Genomic DNA, 16,766 nt, shown 5'->3' with positions numbered 1-16,766 from the left:
TTATGTGCAGAATTAGGAGTGGAACCACAAATGGTGCAGCACCTACCTCACTGCTTCATGTGGGGCCTGCTCTGTGCTACACGGCAGAGGGGAGGTTGCTGGGGAGCAGCATCCTGTGCCACCCACACCCCTGGGCTGTCTGTGCTGCTGCACTGGGAAAAGAACCTGCAGATTTTTAGTAGGTGGTAGCAGGGTTGAGCTGCAGTGGAAGGTTAGAAATACAGGGTGTTTTAAAAAGATGGACCCAACTGGAAATCACAACACAAGGTGTTTTGGGTCCATCTTTTTGAAAGACCCTGTAGAAAGTCTGGATAAAAAAGATTCATTATCTCCACTAAAAACAAGCAGTCCATTTTCCTGTACATGATGTTCTTTTGTAGTTTACCTGGACATTAGAGAAAACTCTGTTTTCATCTACTTATTCTATTAGCTATGAGTTCCAAAATGTTTTTAAAAATTAATTAATTACAACATTTAGTTCATTAAAAATCAGTCAATTAATAAATTAGACACACTAACAAAAGGTGACCAGACATATCTTAGCTCACTTACAAGAACTGGATATGCTCTGTTCTTATACCAATTACTAATGAACACACTATCAAGTCTACTTAAGTTCAGAAACAAGTTTCATTTTATTTAGAAGTATCATCAGGTTATTTAATATGAAATAACCATATCTTTCACTGGGGTTTTTGCCTTTTTTAAATTTAAAGTGATAGAAAATTTATAATTGCTGTGGCATTTTTCTCTCACAACAATAAATAATTATTTCCCATGGAAGGGAGGACTAGACACATTTCTTTAAACTTTAATAAACTTTTTTAAAAAGTCTCTTAATGGTCAAGAACTACAATCTTTCATATGTCGCTGTTCTTCACATATGGTATTTTGTCCATCAGTTGACTGTGCTTGTTCGGCTCTTCGGAGAAATATTTTAATATCCTATGAAAAGGAAAATGAAAAGTTAACACGTCATTTAATGTAGCAGACTGATATACCTTAAAACTTCTAAAAGTAAAGCCTGTCTTTCCATGGGGTGAGCTTTCTAACTAGTGACTGGAAGAAATTTGATGAAAAACTAACTTCAGCAGAGATATATTATGATAAATTACACTTTCCCTAGGCTACATTAGATATCTTCCAGAAAGGCACTCAGAATAGCATTATCATTCAGCTTCAGCACTATGTTCAGTGCACTAATGAAAACATGAACATTCAGTGGCAATTGCAGAAGGCACATTCTTTATGGCAAGTTCTAAGAGTTACAGTTGCGTCACCAACATCACAGAAATGAGGTTTTCATCTTACCACACAACCTCTTTGCATTCAGTGGCTTTACAAAACTACAGTGTGTTAAAATGTGACTCTCAAATTAAGCAGAGATCTTAAGCATACACTTAAACTTATCAGTAAAGACAGGTATTCAGAATGTTGTTTAAACCAGCAAATATTATTCGGAATATAGAGACATATTCTTCAAATTTCTTTTTTTATGTCATATTTCAGTCTGAACTTAAACACCTCAAGCAAATGGGAATAGACGAAAATAACTGTAATATTTGGAGTAATACATTTAGACATCATAGAGTTAACTTTTTGTGCACTTCTGCATTCTTTATAACACATTGTTTGATTTGTTAATTTTCAATAATTTTGTATTAACACAATATTCTCTGTTTCCAACTTCAGCAAGACTATCTATTGTCTAAGTAGGATGAACAAGGACTTTGTGATTTAAAAATTTAAAAAAATATTCTGAATGTTTAACACAAAGATATGTAATAGTTTAACTTCTAGCATTTTCTAGTATTGCAAGTACACATAGTTTTCCTTTAGAAGAGTAATTAACAGTCAGAATTTTTATTTAAAAATATTTAAAATTCAAATACATAATCCAATATGTATTTTGCGCATATTTCGAACATACAACCTTTTTTCAAAAGCAGAAAATGCCTGTATGTAATGATGCCTCACATGCCTTGCAAAATTTAGGAGCATTTCAATGAATACAAAAGAACCATGTCGAAAGATAACTTTACCAGCGCTTTGTTTTAGAAGGTAGTGCTAACGTTTCTCTTTGGCTCTAAGAAATACTTCAGTTTAAGAAGGCCTTTTTCAGCACATTGAGTCAGAAAAAGAAGTTTCAATTCTGGTTCGACAAAAGTAAATGTTAGCAAATGGAACCTTCAGCAAGTTCATTATCAGTACTTATCTTTAGCACATGAAGCAGATGAGGATCTCAGTAAACTGTAGTGCTTCTGGCACTATAGAATGCGAATTTTACTGGGAAAGTTCTGAATATAAAGTACAAACCTATGTTCCTGTAAATAATAAGTTGATAAAGCTACTGCTGATCATTTCAAAGCAAATTATACAGAGGGACACGTCCAACACTGTCATTGTCTTCATGTGTGTGGGAAGTGGAAATATATGTTTGATGTCAGTCTAAAAGCAAGAATGGTGTGATTGAAAAGCATAACCTGATGCAGAAAAGAGCATGAAAGAACAGCATTTTGAGAATGAGAAAAAGTTTCCTCTGAATTGATTTTATTTATGTAACTACTAGTTTTGCAAAGGAAACCAAAACTAAATAACCTCGAAACACTGGAGAAATCATACCCCAACAGATTTGCGATGTCTGTGTTTAATGAAACAAACTTAATGTTTCCGTTATATGAATAGATCTATAATTTTTAAATATAAGAAACAGTGTTTGTCAGGTATATTTGCATCCTTTTTTTTTTTTTTTAATAAAAAATAAAGAGAAGCATAACATAGGTCTCTATTTTAAACTAGTATTTAAACACTGAGTTCAATTTTCCTTCTCTTGCACACTGGGACATTTAAAACACCACATGAAAAACGATTCTCAAGTTTCATAAGTATTACAGCTACTGCCTATGGGTAGGCAGTGATTCAGCAGTGCTTTTTTCTGTCAAAACATCAAGTATTGCCTAAGAACTATATGATCTGCCTCATAAGCCTTACTGAATAGGATCTGTATGAACTCTCACTAGAAAGAAAACATTTTTACTTTGTTAAATGATAAATGGTGTTCTGAATATTTCTTGAGTTGTGTCATATTAAATATCTGTTGTGAGTATAAGAAGGTTTTGTGGTTATTGTTCAACAAACAAATAAATGGGTTTTGATAAAGACATGTTAACTCCACATTATTAGTAATTCTGTCTCAATGGAATTCCAGTTTCAATGAATATCTGAGTAATTTTACTGAAATTATTAATAAAACCAACAAAATAACAGCAGTAATATATGACAATCAATTTGAAGGAACAAGCTTGAAGGAACAGTCTGTATTAAACGTATTCAATATACAGACATATGGAAATACAATGTCATATTCTTTTCTTCACAACTAGAGTTTTTTAAAAAGGATTATTCAGGAATTGAATGCAAGATAAAAATGTAACATAACATTATCAAACACATACTAATTTTCATATCAACAAACAAAATGCCAGTTATGGCGATGTTGGTTGACAACCAGCTGAGCATAACCCAGCAGTGTGCCCAGGCGGCCAAGAAGGCCAACAGCATCCTGGCTTGTGTCTGAACTAGTGTGGCCAACAGGACCAGGTCAGTGATCATCCCCCCGTACTCAGCACTGGTGAGGCCGCAACTTGAATCCTGTCTTTTCCAACCTGAATGATTATATGATTAAAGTACTTGTTATCCTCAGTAATAACAACAATGTAGTCTACTCAAAATAACAGATTAATGCAGGTGTTAATAATTATAGGAGTAGAATATATCTCAGACTCTTTCTTTAAATGTATCACAATCAAAATACAGAATTAGTAAAATGTGGTGTTGTTTCTGTATTACCATATCTATGACCAACTTCGGACAGAAGGCAAAATTTATAACAAGAAATAATACCAGGACTGAAGAAGACCTCTTAATAGACCAACCTTAACAGAACAACTTATGCAGTGGAAAAAGCAGAATTGCTTGTTTCCAGATGAATCACTTGGTCTAATAAAAATATTTTCTAATTTATTATTAAATGTATTTAAAGATAATTTCATTCAGAATGTAATTAAGTGTGTACATAAACACACACTCATATATAGGTGTGGTCTAGATATTTTAAAGGATTACATTTCACCTGATAAGTGAAAATACTGAGTTGATAATCACAGACTACTTGCAAGTTCAAGTCAGGACCAGAAAGACTGCTAATCAAGATAGAAAGGATCAGATTAAAAGTAATAGAATTTCCAGGCTTATTCACTTGTTGGCATTTGTACAAGGATAACAGAAAGGTCATTGTCCTGTAGGATGTTACCAGCCCACTGTTATATGAACTGAGGAAACAAATTCCCTTCAAAAGACAAGAATATATCTCACCTGGAGATAATTTTATCAGAGACAGTATTGGTTAAAACTGAACAGGATATTGAGAGGCCACAGGAATCTGATTCCCTAACTGAAATTTTAAAAACTGTAGGCTAGATATTCCATTTATAGTTTTCAGCCAAATGTTTTATTTTCCACTGTTTATGACTGCAGTAGTAGAAATATTTCAACCTTAGAAACCACACCCTAACTTGCTGTATTTATCTCACAAAAGATCTCAAAATAACAGCAGTGTGGTTGAATTTCATTTTTATAGAGACTTTTATAGTCTCAAGAGAATTTATGAAAAAAAAAAATTTATGCTAAAAGTATTGTTTACTTATTTTGGAAATGCTTTGGGAAGAAAAAAGTTCACCTGTTTACTAAATATAATTCTTTGAAGAACTGTCAGAAGAAAACTGTTCCTGAAGCACATATATTTTTGACCAGAATCCTAACCTACATAAAACAATTGCCACTTGGTCTCTATGCATGTTTGGTGGTGAATACAATAATTTGCTGTAATGCAGAGCAAGAACCTGTGGTCTTCGCTCTCCCTTAGTCAGAATTTGAAAGTAAGACTGTGAAGTGTTGACTTCATGCATAAAACAACAGTCTGTATTTACCAGTATAGTCAATGAATATATTTTATTTTAAAATACAGAAACCATAGAGCACTGAATTTGAGATATAGTCAGTATAAAGTCTTGCAAGAGGAAATTCTAAGTATTACAAATCGAAACTGAAGCTCTGCATCATCTTAACTGTCAAGCCAGGAGATACAGGCATCAAATGAATCTGCCAAATAGGTACAAAAACGTACTAGTTGAATGCAATGGTACCAATATGTCTCTGGTAGACAAGCTGTGGAAACACTTTGAGAGAGCATGTAGTCTGCAACCCTCAGCTACTGCCAAGATTCATATACAATATTTTCTCATCAACACCTTTTCTCATAGAGTGACAATTTTTGTAACTGTGCTGTCCTGCACATATGCTACCCATCATAAATAACATAGCTGATTGATGATAGCTAATAAATTTTAAATTTATACTACAATCTATTATTCAAGCTATATAACATAGTTTCTCCTGAAAGTGGTACTGGAAGACTAGAAATTTGATTAAGGATAGGTGCTGTGCTCTTGATACTCAGCTATTGGTTAGTGTGAAAAGGTTTTCAAAAGAAGACCCTCTCCTTGTAAATTGCAGAGTATTTAATCAAATGCAGGTAACAGGGCAGTTCTACAGTATGTCGCAGAAGAACATTTGAACCTGTACTACTTCTGCACGCCTTTTTCTGCCGTCTGGTAGGCCTAGGTTGGAATATATTCTACTGCACATCCCGAAATGTCTCTCAGTAAGATCCTGTTGGAAAGACAATTCAATCAGGCTCCTTTCTATGGGTGGGGGAAAATGAAATGCCACATATAAGTTTGCAGACAACATCAAGTTGGGTGGGAGCGTTGATCTGCTGGAGGTTAGGAAGGCTCTACAGACTCTATAGGCTCTACAACTACCTGAAAGAAGGTCGTAGTGAGGTGGGTGTCAGTCTCTTTTCTCATGTAGGAAATGATAGAATGAGAGGAAATGGCCCCAAGTTGCACCACAGGAGGTTCAGATTGGATATTAGGAAAAATTTCTTCAAAGAAAGGGTTATTAAGCATTGTAAGATGCTGCCCAGGGAAGTGGTGGAGTCACCATCCCTGGCGGTGTTTAAAAGACATGTAGATGTGGTGCTTAAGGACATGGTTTAGTGGTGGAGTTGGCAGCGTTACATTAACGGTTGGACTTGACGATCTTGAAGTTCTTTTCCAACTTAAAGGATTCTAGGATTCTATGTGGCAAGGTGGTAGAAAACCAGTAGGTAGCTATCGGCCAGCGAGACAGGTATAAAAAATAAGCCAGAAAGCAGTGCAGTCTTCTATGGACAGAGTTTTCAAGGAAAACTAACTAATGAAATCTACAACCTGATATGCTGTATATCTGGTCTACATTTCAAAGTGGCAGTATCTAAATTAACTATATTTACTTGTCAGGGATAATGCAATTTTCAGAATGTGTAATTACAAAACTCTTGGTTCTAGAAAGCAATACTTACAGGAATCTTGTAAAGTTGGCACCTGTTGATTAAGTCTTGAATGAAAGGATGCTTCAAAAGGAGTACAACTGGAATGGGTGTCAGATCTTCACTGCCCAATTCCTTGTATATTTTGATGAAGTGCTTTAAGAGAAAAAAAAAAAAAAAGTTGAATTTATTAAGTCTTAAAAAAATCTGGGGTCAAATGAAGATTGCAGTGCATATTTATTTAACATAAAACACAAGATACAAAATGCTCTTTGAGTCAAATAGCCTACCTTCTCATAGCTGCCTTCCTTCTCCAGATTATTAAATCTATTATTATCTTCGTCTTTACTTTCTCCAGTATGAAACACTTTGAGTAGAGTTGCCACTGAAATGATTCCTTCGTCCATGTAATCCAAGACCACGTTTTCATATGCATCTATCAAACTTTTCCTAGTTCTTACTATGATGGTATAAGGAAAATCCTAAGAAAACAAAGCGTATGTATAATATTTGTTGATAAATAGTCTGTCAGCAAGTTATCTGTTTCATTTAGACATCATTAAGTGGATTATTCTTCCAAACCTCGGTTCTTACAAAACAAAAATCATCAATTCACACAAAATTATCTACTGAACTAGAGGATAAAGGAATGGATCCTCAGAGTTCAGAAATATCCATATCATTGATATTACCAGAAATTTAATAAACAGCTTTTTCCAGAAATGTGGCCAACATTCCACTGAGAAATTCATATTCTTCAGACCAACAAAACATAAAAATACTTATTAGGACAAATTACAATATTGTACCAAGGACTCTGCTGTTTATACAAGGAGTAAACCTGGGAATTCTGGACTTTCACATGAAAACCAGCAGAAAAAAAAAAAAAAAAAAAGAGAAAGAAAAAGAAAAAAAAAAAGAAAAAGAAATTTAGTATAAACAAACAATGAAGTATCTTTGGGGTGATTAGAGATGGACAAAGAGGAAAAAAATTCCACTGCACAGACTTCTGAGTACAAAGATAAAAAAAGACCTCACATAGGTGCACAAAGCTTTGACTAGGTTAGGCTTATCCGTGTAGATTAGCAACAAGAAGAAATTGTATTTAATTTAACATCCCATTTCTTTCTTCACCAGAAAAGGAAGAGTGCTGGCATTCAGTCACACTTGTGCTACCTGTCTCAGGCCTTAATATATGTCTTTTTCAACACAGGAGGAGCAGAGTCATTGATCTAGTCTTTTTAACACTCAACAGTGGAGATTACACAAATATCAACACTGAGATTCTTCTATCTCCCATGAACTGTCTACATTTAGCTGTAAGATCTACACAACCAGTAACAAAATCATTGAGACCTGAAAGTTAAGCATTCTAAATGAGAGAGTCTTTGCTATTAAGTTAGTAAAGTGTTTGCCTGATATTCTACTAACATCATTGAAGTTTCAGATGTGTTTCTGTAGGCAACTACTATTCATAAGTCGTCACAATTATCAGCACAGAGCAAGAAAGAGAGAGGAGGCAAATTAAATTAGGCACCACTGTGTAAGTGCCTACTGACAAGCTGACTGTCTAAGGTGTATCACAAAACTCCTTTGAGATGAGCTGGATAACTCTTTCCATTGACCAGTATTTCACTCATGATATTTACTAGATTTCCAGTACCTGTAGCGGGAAGTTTTAGATCACATGTAAATAGCCAATGGTGGACAATGGTTTAGGTTATTAATTTGATCTGGAAATCATTTTGGACGTTTTCAAAGATTTATGTCTTTCTATTTGATGGAGTGTGACTCAAATATGAAATGATACAATCTCATAATTTACTTTTTGCCCCCTTGTGGTAGCTGAATATTCTGCACAAAATGCAGGCCCTACTGAAGTCAAAGGTGAAAATTCTCATTCACTTCAGTGGAACAGGATTTTATTCAGTCTCTTTTTTCTGTATTCAGCTTTATTGTTAAAGTGTAGAATTACGACACAAAAGAAATAAGAAGAAAGAAATATTAAAATGGTGTTCTACCAGCCCTGCAATTGTAACCACCAACCTGTAAAAGACGGATATAAAGCCAAAGATAGTCCAAACATGCAAGATGTTCATTTAGCATCCAATTCTTAGATATTTCTAGGTTTCATGGGGACTTCTCAAGAAGAATTAGGTGTGTAAACTGTCTATGTAATACATTGTGAATCAGATCGGACATAGCACAGATTGACAGAGCCGATATATTCACTGGGAAACTAAGCATGAGGAAATTGTCACGTTGGATGGGGCATAACTCTTGCTCTTCAGGGACACTTTGTTAATTCTAGTTTGAAGGGAGATGCTTCCCTCCACTCATGGCCTTACCAAGTCATTGACACAAAGGTGATAATGCCGGTGCAGTCACTAACAATCTTACAGAAGTCCAGAGCAAAGAGACCAAACCAAGCAGTAAACAGTAAGCAGGAGAGCAGGTCGTGTTGCTTTATATCCAATGACCTGAAAGAACCTTCCCCTGAAATATGGGAAACTAAGTTCAGATCTACTGTATCAAATTGGGAACATTCTGCACTCTCCTTCTTTCTATGTGCAAGGGAAATTGTTTTATTTAGTGTCTCCTATGGACAATTAAAACTTCTATTAACACCCCTCTCCCCCATCAATTGGAACTAATTCTTCTCTCACTTCACAGCTGTGTTCCCCTTCAAAAACTGTGCTGTGCCAAATAAAAGCAGACACAAGAGAGTATAATAATATATTTTATCATTTAAAGTGATGTATAGGCTTACACTGTGTGGTAAAATAAAGGCCTTTCTATACTGTTTCTGTAAAGCATAGCTCTATTTTAAGAGTTAGGCAAATAAGCTAGAGTCACTGTGGTTGTGACAGCCCAGTGAAACACTTTATTATCTAGATGAGTGAGCTCTTTCCAAGGTGTACGTACAGATGTATATTTTATATGTCAAAAAAATTATTTAATACTTCAGTAATAAGTAACTGATGCATGCAGTGCACTAATGGCAGTTTTGAGTCTTGAAAAATAACAATATATTCCAGAAATACTAACAATGTTTAAAAGCCCAGCTTCATTTGATGTGCAAATACATTCATCATGACTGTAAAAACAATTTAAAAATAACTTATTGCAAATTATTAATCCTTATGACTCACAGGTAAACTGAAACACTTGAAAATAATAACAAAGATGTATATCTTTCCAAATAGCTCACAGAAACATAGTGGTAAAGAAAGTAAGAAAAGTAATAAGATCTGGTTTTGTGTCTTTGGACGACAATAGCATGTCACACTATAGTCTTAGTTCCTGGGGACTGGTAGCTGGTCTTAATTGTCTAGAGTGTGCTCTGTTCATCTGTACCACAGTACAAAGGGTAGTTACCAGTACATATCTTAAACTTCCATCATTATTTGGCAAGCAAATTTCCAGACTTTTGGAAAAATACCTCTAAGTATAACTAGCAAGGTCAGTGGAATTATTTGCAGAGTTCTCATGCAGTCAGTGGCACTACTTGTAAGGACTGGAGCTACCCAGTATAAGAAAATATACAGAAATATAGTTAATTTATAATTTGCAAGTACCATTACTATTCTCTAATATTTTACTGTAAAACTTTACCCCACATGGAAGGGAAGCTTCTTGTTTTCTATGAATATATGTTCCGCTAGCAATGCTAAGTGCTCTGTAAACACCTTCAACAGGATCAGGGTGGCAGGCAAAATAAAGTAGCATCTCAGTATAGCTGAGCAGAGCAGGACCTTTTCTTGTATCAGCAAATAAACTGAAGAAAAACTATAAAAGGACAGAAATCTGTAAATTAATTTCTACAAGTGGCATTTAATCAAATACAAATCAAAGGCTGTAGGGAAAAGGGAAGGGTGAAATAAAGTAATGACTGCTAATAAGTGATCTCATCTTTAAAAATGTTTTTATGCTGTGTAAATCAAGATACATCAGAGACGTGTCTGAGTCACTCAAGGAAACAAATTATAGTATTTTCTTTTCTACAGCAAGGACTTTCACAGAATGTGCAGAAAGTCATAAAATCCTGTATCATGAAAAAGAGGTCCAAACCACTTTATTGTATTCAGATCACACTATTATATCCCTCTTCCATGGAGAATTCCAGAAGCTTAGATGCAGGTATCGCCTCTCATTGTTTACAAGGCTGGTTACTGTGCAGCAAAATCAATGTGGTTCAAAGAAAAAATTGAATAATTATGACTTTCTGGGTAGACTATGATTTAGAATAGTGAAGGACAACTCCTAGATTTCTTTCCATATTAATTCAAACTTTAAGGCTTTTTATACATGGAAATCACATTCTGAAGCACCATCTGACCTCAAAACGCACTGAAATATTGCAGCAGTTATGGAAAAAAAGAGACCCAAGAAACTAGAATGAGACATTTCAGGTAGTAGTAAGTGGTCTTGTCAAAACACGTACATTTTAAAAGTTACCTTTATGAGATGTCGTAGCCTATCTAAAGGAAAAGTGTCTGTGTAACTTTTTGGCTTGCTTAGATGTTCTTCATTTCCATTAAACCATAAGCCAACCTGATTTAAATTAAAAAAAAAAAAAAAAAAAAAGGAAAAAAAAAAGAAAAAATATCACACCTGAAAATGAAGTGGTCTTCTTTATGGTCTATAATTATTCAACAGACAGATTACTAAAATCTTACTACTTGTGTTTAATCAAGGTGAATTTTTTATTCATATACAATGACATCAGAATAATTAAGTAGCTGTCTGTACTTTGTAGCAGGTACATTGGGAATTACTGAAAATGAAGTGGGATATGAAGTGAATCTATGCTCTTTAAAAAAGTGAAAATGAGCTGTTTATCTGTAAACATAAGCTGCACAAGAAACAGAACATGATGCAGAGTCTCTCTGTGTGTTCTTGTTTCTTCCTATTAGGGCATTCTTTGCTAGCCCATAGCTTTTGTCCTAACCATTCTTTTGGAAGCAACTGTCCACAAACAGCTCTTCCCATGCCTGCCTGCTCCCAGTAACTAAACTAAGTGTCCTGTAATGCCTAGAGAGCTGTATCTACAACTGTAAATGGAAAGTGCTCAGAATCAACTCTCCAGTACTAGGCCCAACACAGGAAACATCTCACATCAGCTAGATCTCATCTTCCAGAACAGGATGGCAGGACCAGGCTGCCTACAGAAAAACTGACTTGCTTGGAAGTGGCCCATGGCAAACCATGCCAGGTTGTGCAATGTCACAGTATTCGGTACCATCCCCTGGGGAGGTTCCCTAGCGCTGTGCAGTTTACCAGTACAGATGCATGTAGAGAGGCCAGCTGAGGCATCTCATATTCCCAGTGGAAAGTTCTTCCTGCTACTCTCACTGAATGTTGCTTGTCATTGTTTTTTCTTAAGACAGTAAAATACACAAAATTTCATTACATTTTCAATGTAGGTAAGCATGCATGCATGTATTAAGCAGAGAATAAAGTTTGTTTCTGTTTTTATTGAAAAATGTTAACATTCAAAAAAGTCAGCTTATTCCCTATTAGATTAATGGTCTAATATGGAAGATTCCAAATAGTTGCAAATCTTCATGAGTCACAGATGTTAATGAGAGACGCAACAGTATTTCAGCATAGGTATTAAGTTAAAATTTTGTAACAAAGATCTAATTTCATTAGCAACATCCTTTTCCACATTTCAGGTGAATTACTGCATTCTTAATTATATAAAATACTGCATTGTTATTACTATGTGTTTTCTTTACAAAGCAAGACAATGAAATAGGACAAAGCAGGAAGTTCCAAGAGATTTTCAGAAAGGAAAATTAATTAGCAAAGCTAGTTTTCTGCTTTTTCACAATGTGAGTTATTTGGGAAAACTGAGGAAATCAATAGCAAGAAAACAGACATTATGTTGTCTTTGAGATCCTTTACTAGAGACATATCAGATGGTTTGCTCTAGATAATATAATTGTAATATAAATTACAACAACTGATGAATAATTCTTTTACTAGCTGTCTGCTAATATCATTCCCTTAATTTTATGGACTGCCCTGACTCATTAGTTCTCTAGTGCACCATGTTCCCCAGAATGTGAATCATTATTTTTTCAGGAAAGAAATGAATAAGAAAGAAATTAAACAGGTATTTACCTTATAAAATTTGCTATGAATTACTCCAAAAGGATACAACAAACATTTTAATAAAAACAATCCAGATGTTCCTAATCAATAAATTTGAAATTAGACGACTAAAGTTTACTTAAGTCTGAAAAATTCTGTTTCTGTTCTTCTCATAACAGTACAAGCAAAAAATCCAAACAACGGCACTGTCGGTATTATGAACTGCAGGACCTCATACACAGCAAATAAACAGGATTTTCATAAGGTTTTTAAGGGAAGAAAGTTTTGGTAATATTTCCAAACATGAAATAGGTGTGACAGACACTACAACTTCTATCTGCAATATGAATTGGTTTTAGACCAAAATCCTCAGAGCAATGCAGCCTGCTGAAGTAGGTTACTTTGAATAATCTGGAGGTTCCTAAAATCTTTTCTTGAGCACCTAGTTTGTGTGCTGACCTACATATATTTCTCTTCTGAAAAAGGATCTTCAGCTGTGGAGTTACCTGTATGTTTATAATTTTTTTTGTACTTTTTAGTCTTTAAGCAAATACATAAGACTGTAGGTTCAGAGTCACCACTCTCATGGAAGTTTTGTAGAACTAAGAGGAGCATGTCTCTAAGCAAATGAGTGTACACCATTGTATATTCACTCTCATTGACTGAATGTGAGCTAAATCTGATCCTGAAGTGAGTAAATGAATTGCTTAGTTAATGCAGTTTTTCAACTAGGATTCTGTGTTTAAAAAGTACATTCACAGTGTGCTTGTCTTGCAACTGTTAGTTTATTTTTAAACTCACACTTCAGTAAAATATTATCACATGAATAAACAAATAGATGTGGATAGACCTGCACATTTTGTGGGTTTTCTGGCTTTGTAGATTAGTTTCTTTGCCAGTCTGGAGTGGAGTAGGGGTTGGCAGGCATTGCTGGAAGTTTTAAATTAATCAAGGTAGGTCTGAAACTGAAAGGGTTCTGGAAGAACACAGCCTCTATTTAATTTTTGAAGAAAACTAATACTAGGTGATCTGAAAACCAAATGCAATAAAGGTGGTATTAAATTTATTTAAAACACTTTAAAAAGTATTTTAGTATCACCGAACATACAAAAGCTGACAGACCTGTAGGACTTTTGTGTTTACATGCACACACATATATATCTATGTATAGCTAGTACACATTAAAAGAGTGAACCAGTAGTCATCCTAAGTAGACTCAGAAACCAAGGTGAAAATTTAATGAGCAGAATCAGGAGGACTTTGCTAAAAGAAGAAAGATGTATTCTTAATACTCAGCTGAATTCTAGAAATATTTAAAGTGGAGCTGGTGAGCCCAAACTAAGAAACTTATTTCTGTCTGGGGGCAACCTCTTTGTCCTATGGGTACAGTGTCAAACAAGTTAACAGTAGTGCTCACATAATAGTTTCTCTAGAACGGGAAGCGTTTTCACTTTAAATTAATTTAGGGGGGAAGTAGGAAATGGAAATAGAAAGTAAGCTTAATTATCCTGAGTTGTGGAACTATAGATAAGGTAGATAATAGGTCTTCAATTTTCCCTAGAAAGCACTCTTAAAAAGCAAAACATGTAAAATTCAGACTGAGTTTCTCAGTGTGAATAAACCCAACAAGACATCATTCAACTCAGACAGTTTAACAAAAGAATATTATTCAAAAAAGAAAATAATTAGGACCTGCATATAGGATTCCTGTGTAATAAAGCCTGATCCAGCTACATCAACAGACTTGAAGTTATACAGAGTTTTGAGAAGCTGTGTCACAGATGGCACTGGCCAAGGCTGTGCTGCTGCTAGTAAGAATCTCCGCCAGTCAGCAAGTTCTGAGTTTGCTGTGACTGCAGATGCCAGATTTTGTAACTATAAAAATAAAATAATAAATATCGTCAAACATACATGCATAAACACACACTTTCCATATACTCTGTATGCTTAGATCTTTTTCCTGTTTAGCACGGACAAGGTTCTGCAGTGAGATTTCAAAGATGTGTAAAGGACACCCATTACTAAATAGAACAGGACACAGAACACTGCCCATCCGTGAGGCCAGTTGGCACGTGCAGTTGGTATCCGCCTAAATAAGTACTCTGATGCCCTTAATAGGGGTCTATATCTAAGCCGCCTAAGAGATAACAGTCCTTAGTATGTGCTAACTCCTGACCAATGCTCCATCTGGGAGAGCGCTAGGAATTGAACTGACAATTTGGTCACATGAGTACAAACCCTAGTAAATGCCTGGGCCTGTGCCTTGGTCTTATTTTTCCTACATTTACAGGTGTCCAGCTTGTCGCATGTGTCTTTTTCCCACACAAGATGTGTGCAGAACACGTAGGGGAATATACGTAAGATCCCCTGACAGAGCATTGGGAAGGGTGTATCAAATGGAGGGAAGAAAATTGGCACAGTTCTTTTCTGTACTATTGGTGCAGTGAGAACCCACCTTGTCAAGGGAAGTGCCTAGTTTGCTCCAGACTGGAGTTCAAGAAGAAAGCAATTATGTGTTTACAGGAATAAGGGCTTGCAGCAACACAGAGATGATTTGATAATGTTGTAAATACCATCTGCCCTAACTTTGGCTGGTACAGTAACGCCTACTATAATTTGAAAACTTATTTGAAATTCTATTACTCAGTCAATGCAAGAATGAAACTGTTAATTCAGTTCAAAATAGCTTGTGCAGAATAAACATATATCTCAGCTTATGCTTCATGCATTTCCTGCCTTCAATATAAATTTAAATGTCTAATTTTAAAAGGGTACTTTTACGGAAAGGAAAATCTGTTCTTAAAATTAAAATAGTACTTATAAGCACTGAAAGTTCTCAAAGAAAAAAGAACATGGAATACACATGCACATGTGTTCCATTAATAAACTGAATGTTTGAATCATAGTTTTCCCCATATAACTAATTTCCTGTGCTAAGATTAGATTTTTATACACTGATGATGACAGCCATGCCTGTTTTTCACTAAATTCGGTGGAAATCCACTCTTCATAAACCTTAAAATAGTTTAGTCATGCATTAATCTGTGTAAAGAATATTTGAATAAAGCTGTTTCCCTCATGCTAAATCCAATTAAACACTTAATGTGAATCATGGCTTACTGTCAGAAATAATTATCAAAATATGCTAAAAGATTTAAACCCTTTCATCCCCTAGCATTACCAGCAACATCTGAAAATAAAATTAAGCAGAGAATTCAGTGATGGAAGATTTGGAAAGACTAAATTATATTTTTTCATGTTCCTAAATCAGAAAATATTGGATAAATAAGTTTATGGTCACACAGCCACGAATTTTATTCTCCTGCCTTGGAAAAAATGAACATAAGCTTATTTTAACTCTTGGAAGTGAATTTTCAGTGGTGTCTAAGAAACTGATATAATCTGAAAATTGTAAATAAATATAGGGCTGACATAATTATCTAATTTTTAGCACATTGGCTTCCAGATTCTTTCTCTAGTGAAACAGAATAATTTTAAGGAAAAACAGATTATGCCCTATGATAGTAATTCTCTTGACTTTGTCATAGTAAGGACAATGCTACACCATCTACATAATTCAGTACTTAAGCTGAAATGAAAATAAGGGTTAACTTACATCTGGAAGCGTTAAGTTCATCCACGTATCAGGAAGGCAATTTGTTCCGAGATTCAAATTAATCATGCCAGAAAAAATGTCAATAAATTCTTTCTTTTGTATAAAACCTAATAAAAAAGTCAAGATATATATATTATATATTTACATTTTAAACAGTTATCAATGCTAGAGGAAATCTATTTTATTTAGTGGCCATATGGAAAATTACTTCTTTTGCTATAATGTACTCTTGATAGTAATAATATCTTTTGAGCCAAACATACAATTTTCTCATTAAAAATAAATCATGTGTCCCCTAAGAGTAAGCATCAAATATTCCAATACACTGCAATTCTTCTGATATTTGTCCTGATTCGCATTGTGATCACTAACCCATCCTCACACAGTCTGACAGCGAGTACTTCACAAATACCAGTCACACACATATTCTGTCCATTGAACACCTACTAGCCATTTTTTTCACTATTGTCTATTTTAATAAATCATAAATCTATCTCTATTCTTGAAAGCAAGTGTATGCTAAAAGAATAAGATGGAAAACAGAACACAGTTTGTTACAATTTTGAAAACAACTGAATTGCTTAAAAAGCTCTCAGGATTGGCTTGAGGGGGTTATAAATA

The 16,766-nt window shown here is 34.7% G+C and overlaps 1 protein-coding gene across 3 annotated transcripts in view; it reads right to left on the bottom strand.

The window, feature by feature from the left end:
- Positions 1–616: 616 nt before the first annotated feature.
- SPEF2 (sperm flagellar 2) overlaps positions 617–16,766 on the bottom strand; it is an 86,145-nt gene continuing 69,995 nt past the window's right edge. The window contains exons 29-35 of one of the 3 annotated variants that reach the window (XM_021292295.2): positions 16,146–16,252; positions 14,222–14,404; positions 10,889–10,984; positions 10,046–10,219; positions 6,721–6,912; positions 6,464–6,586; positions 617–945 (exon numbers count right to left, since the gene is read on the bottom strand). In XM_021292295.2, coding sequence (XP_021147970.2) covers positions 844–945; positions 6,464–6,586; positions 6,721–6,912; positions 10,046–10,219; positions 10,889–10,984; positions 14,222–14,404; positions 16,146–16,252 — 977 coding nt within the window. In that variant the 3' untranslated portion in view covers positions 617–843. Of the gene's footprint in view, positions 946–6,463; positions 6,587–6,720; positions 6,913–10,045; positions 10,220–10,888; positions 10,985–14,221; positions 14,405–16,145; positions 16,253–16,766 lie in introns of those variants that run through there. The other 2 variants (XM_065047532.1, XR_010469267.1) reach the window with 2 other exon arrangements.

Source organism: Columba livia, chromosome Z (assembly GCF_036013475.1).
Source record: "Columba livia isolate bColLiv1 breed racing homer chromosome Z, bColLiv1.pat.W.v2, whole genome shotgun sequence".
In the NCBI taxonomy this organism is placed as follows: Eukaryota; Metazoa; Chordata; class Aves; order Columbiformes; family Columbidae; genus Columba; species Columba livia.
Note: the sequence above shows the minus strand (reverse complement) of the source record. Positions and strands in the feature narration are given on the sequence as shown.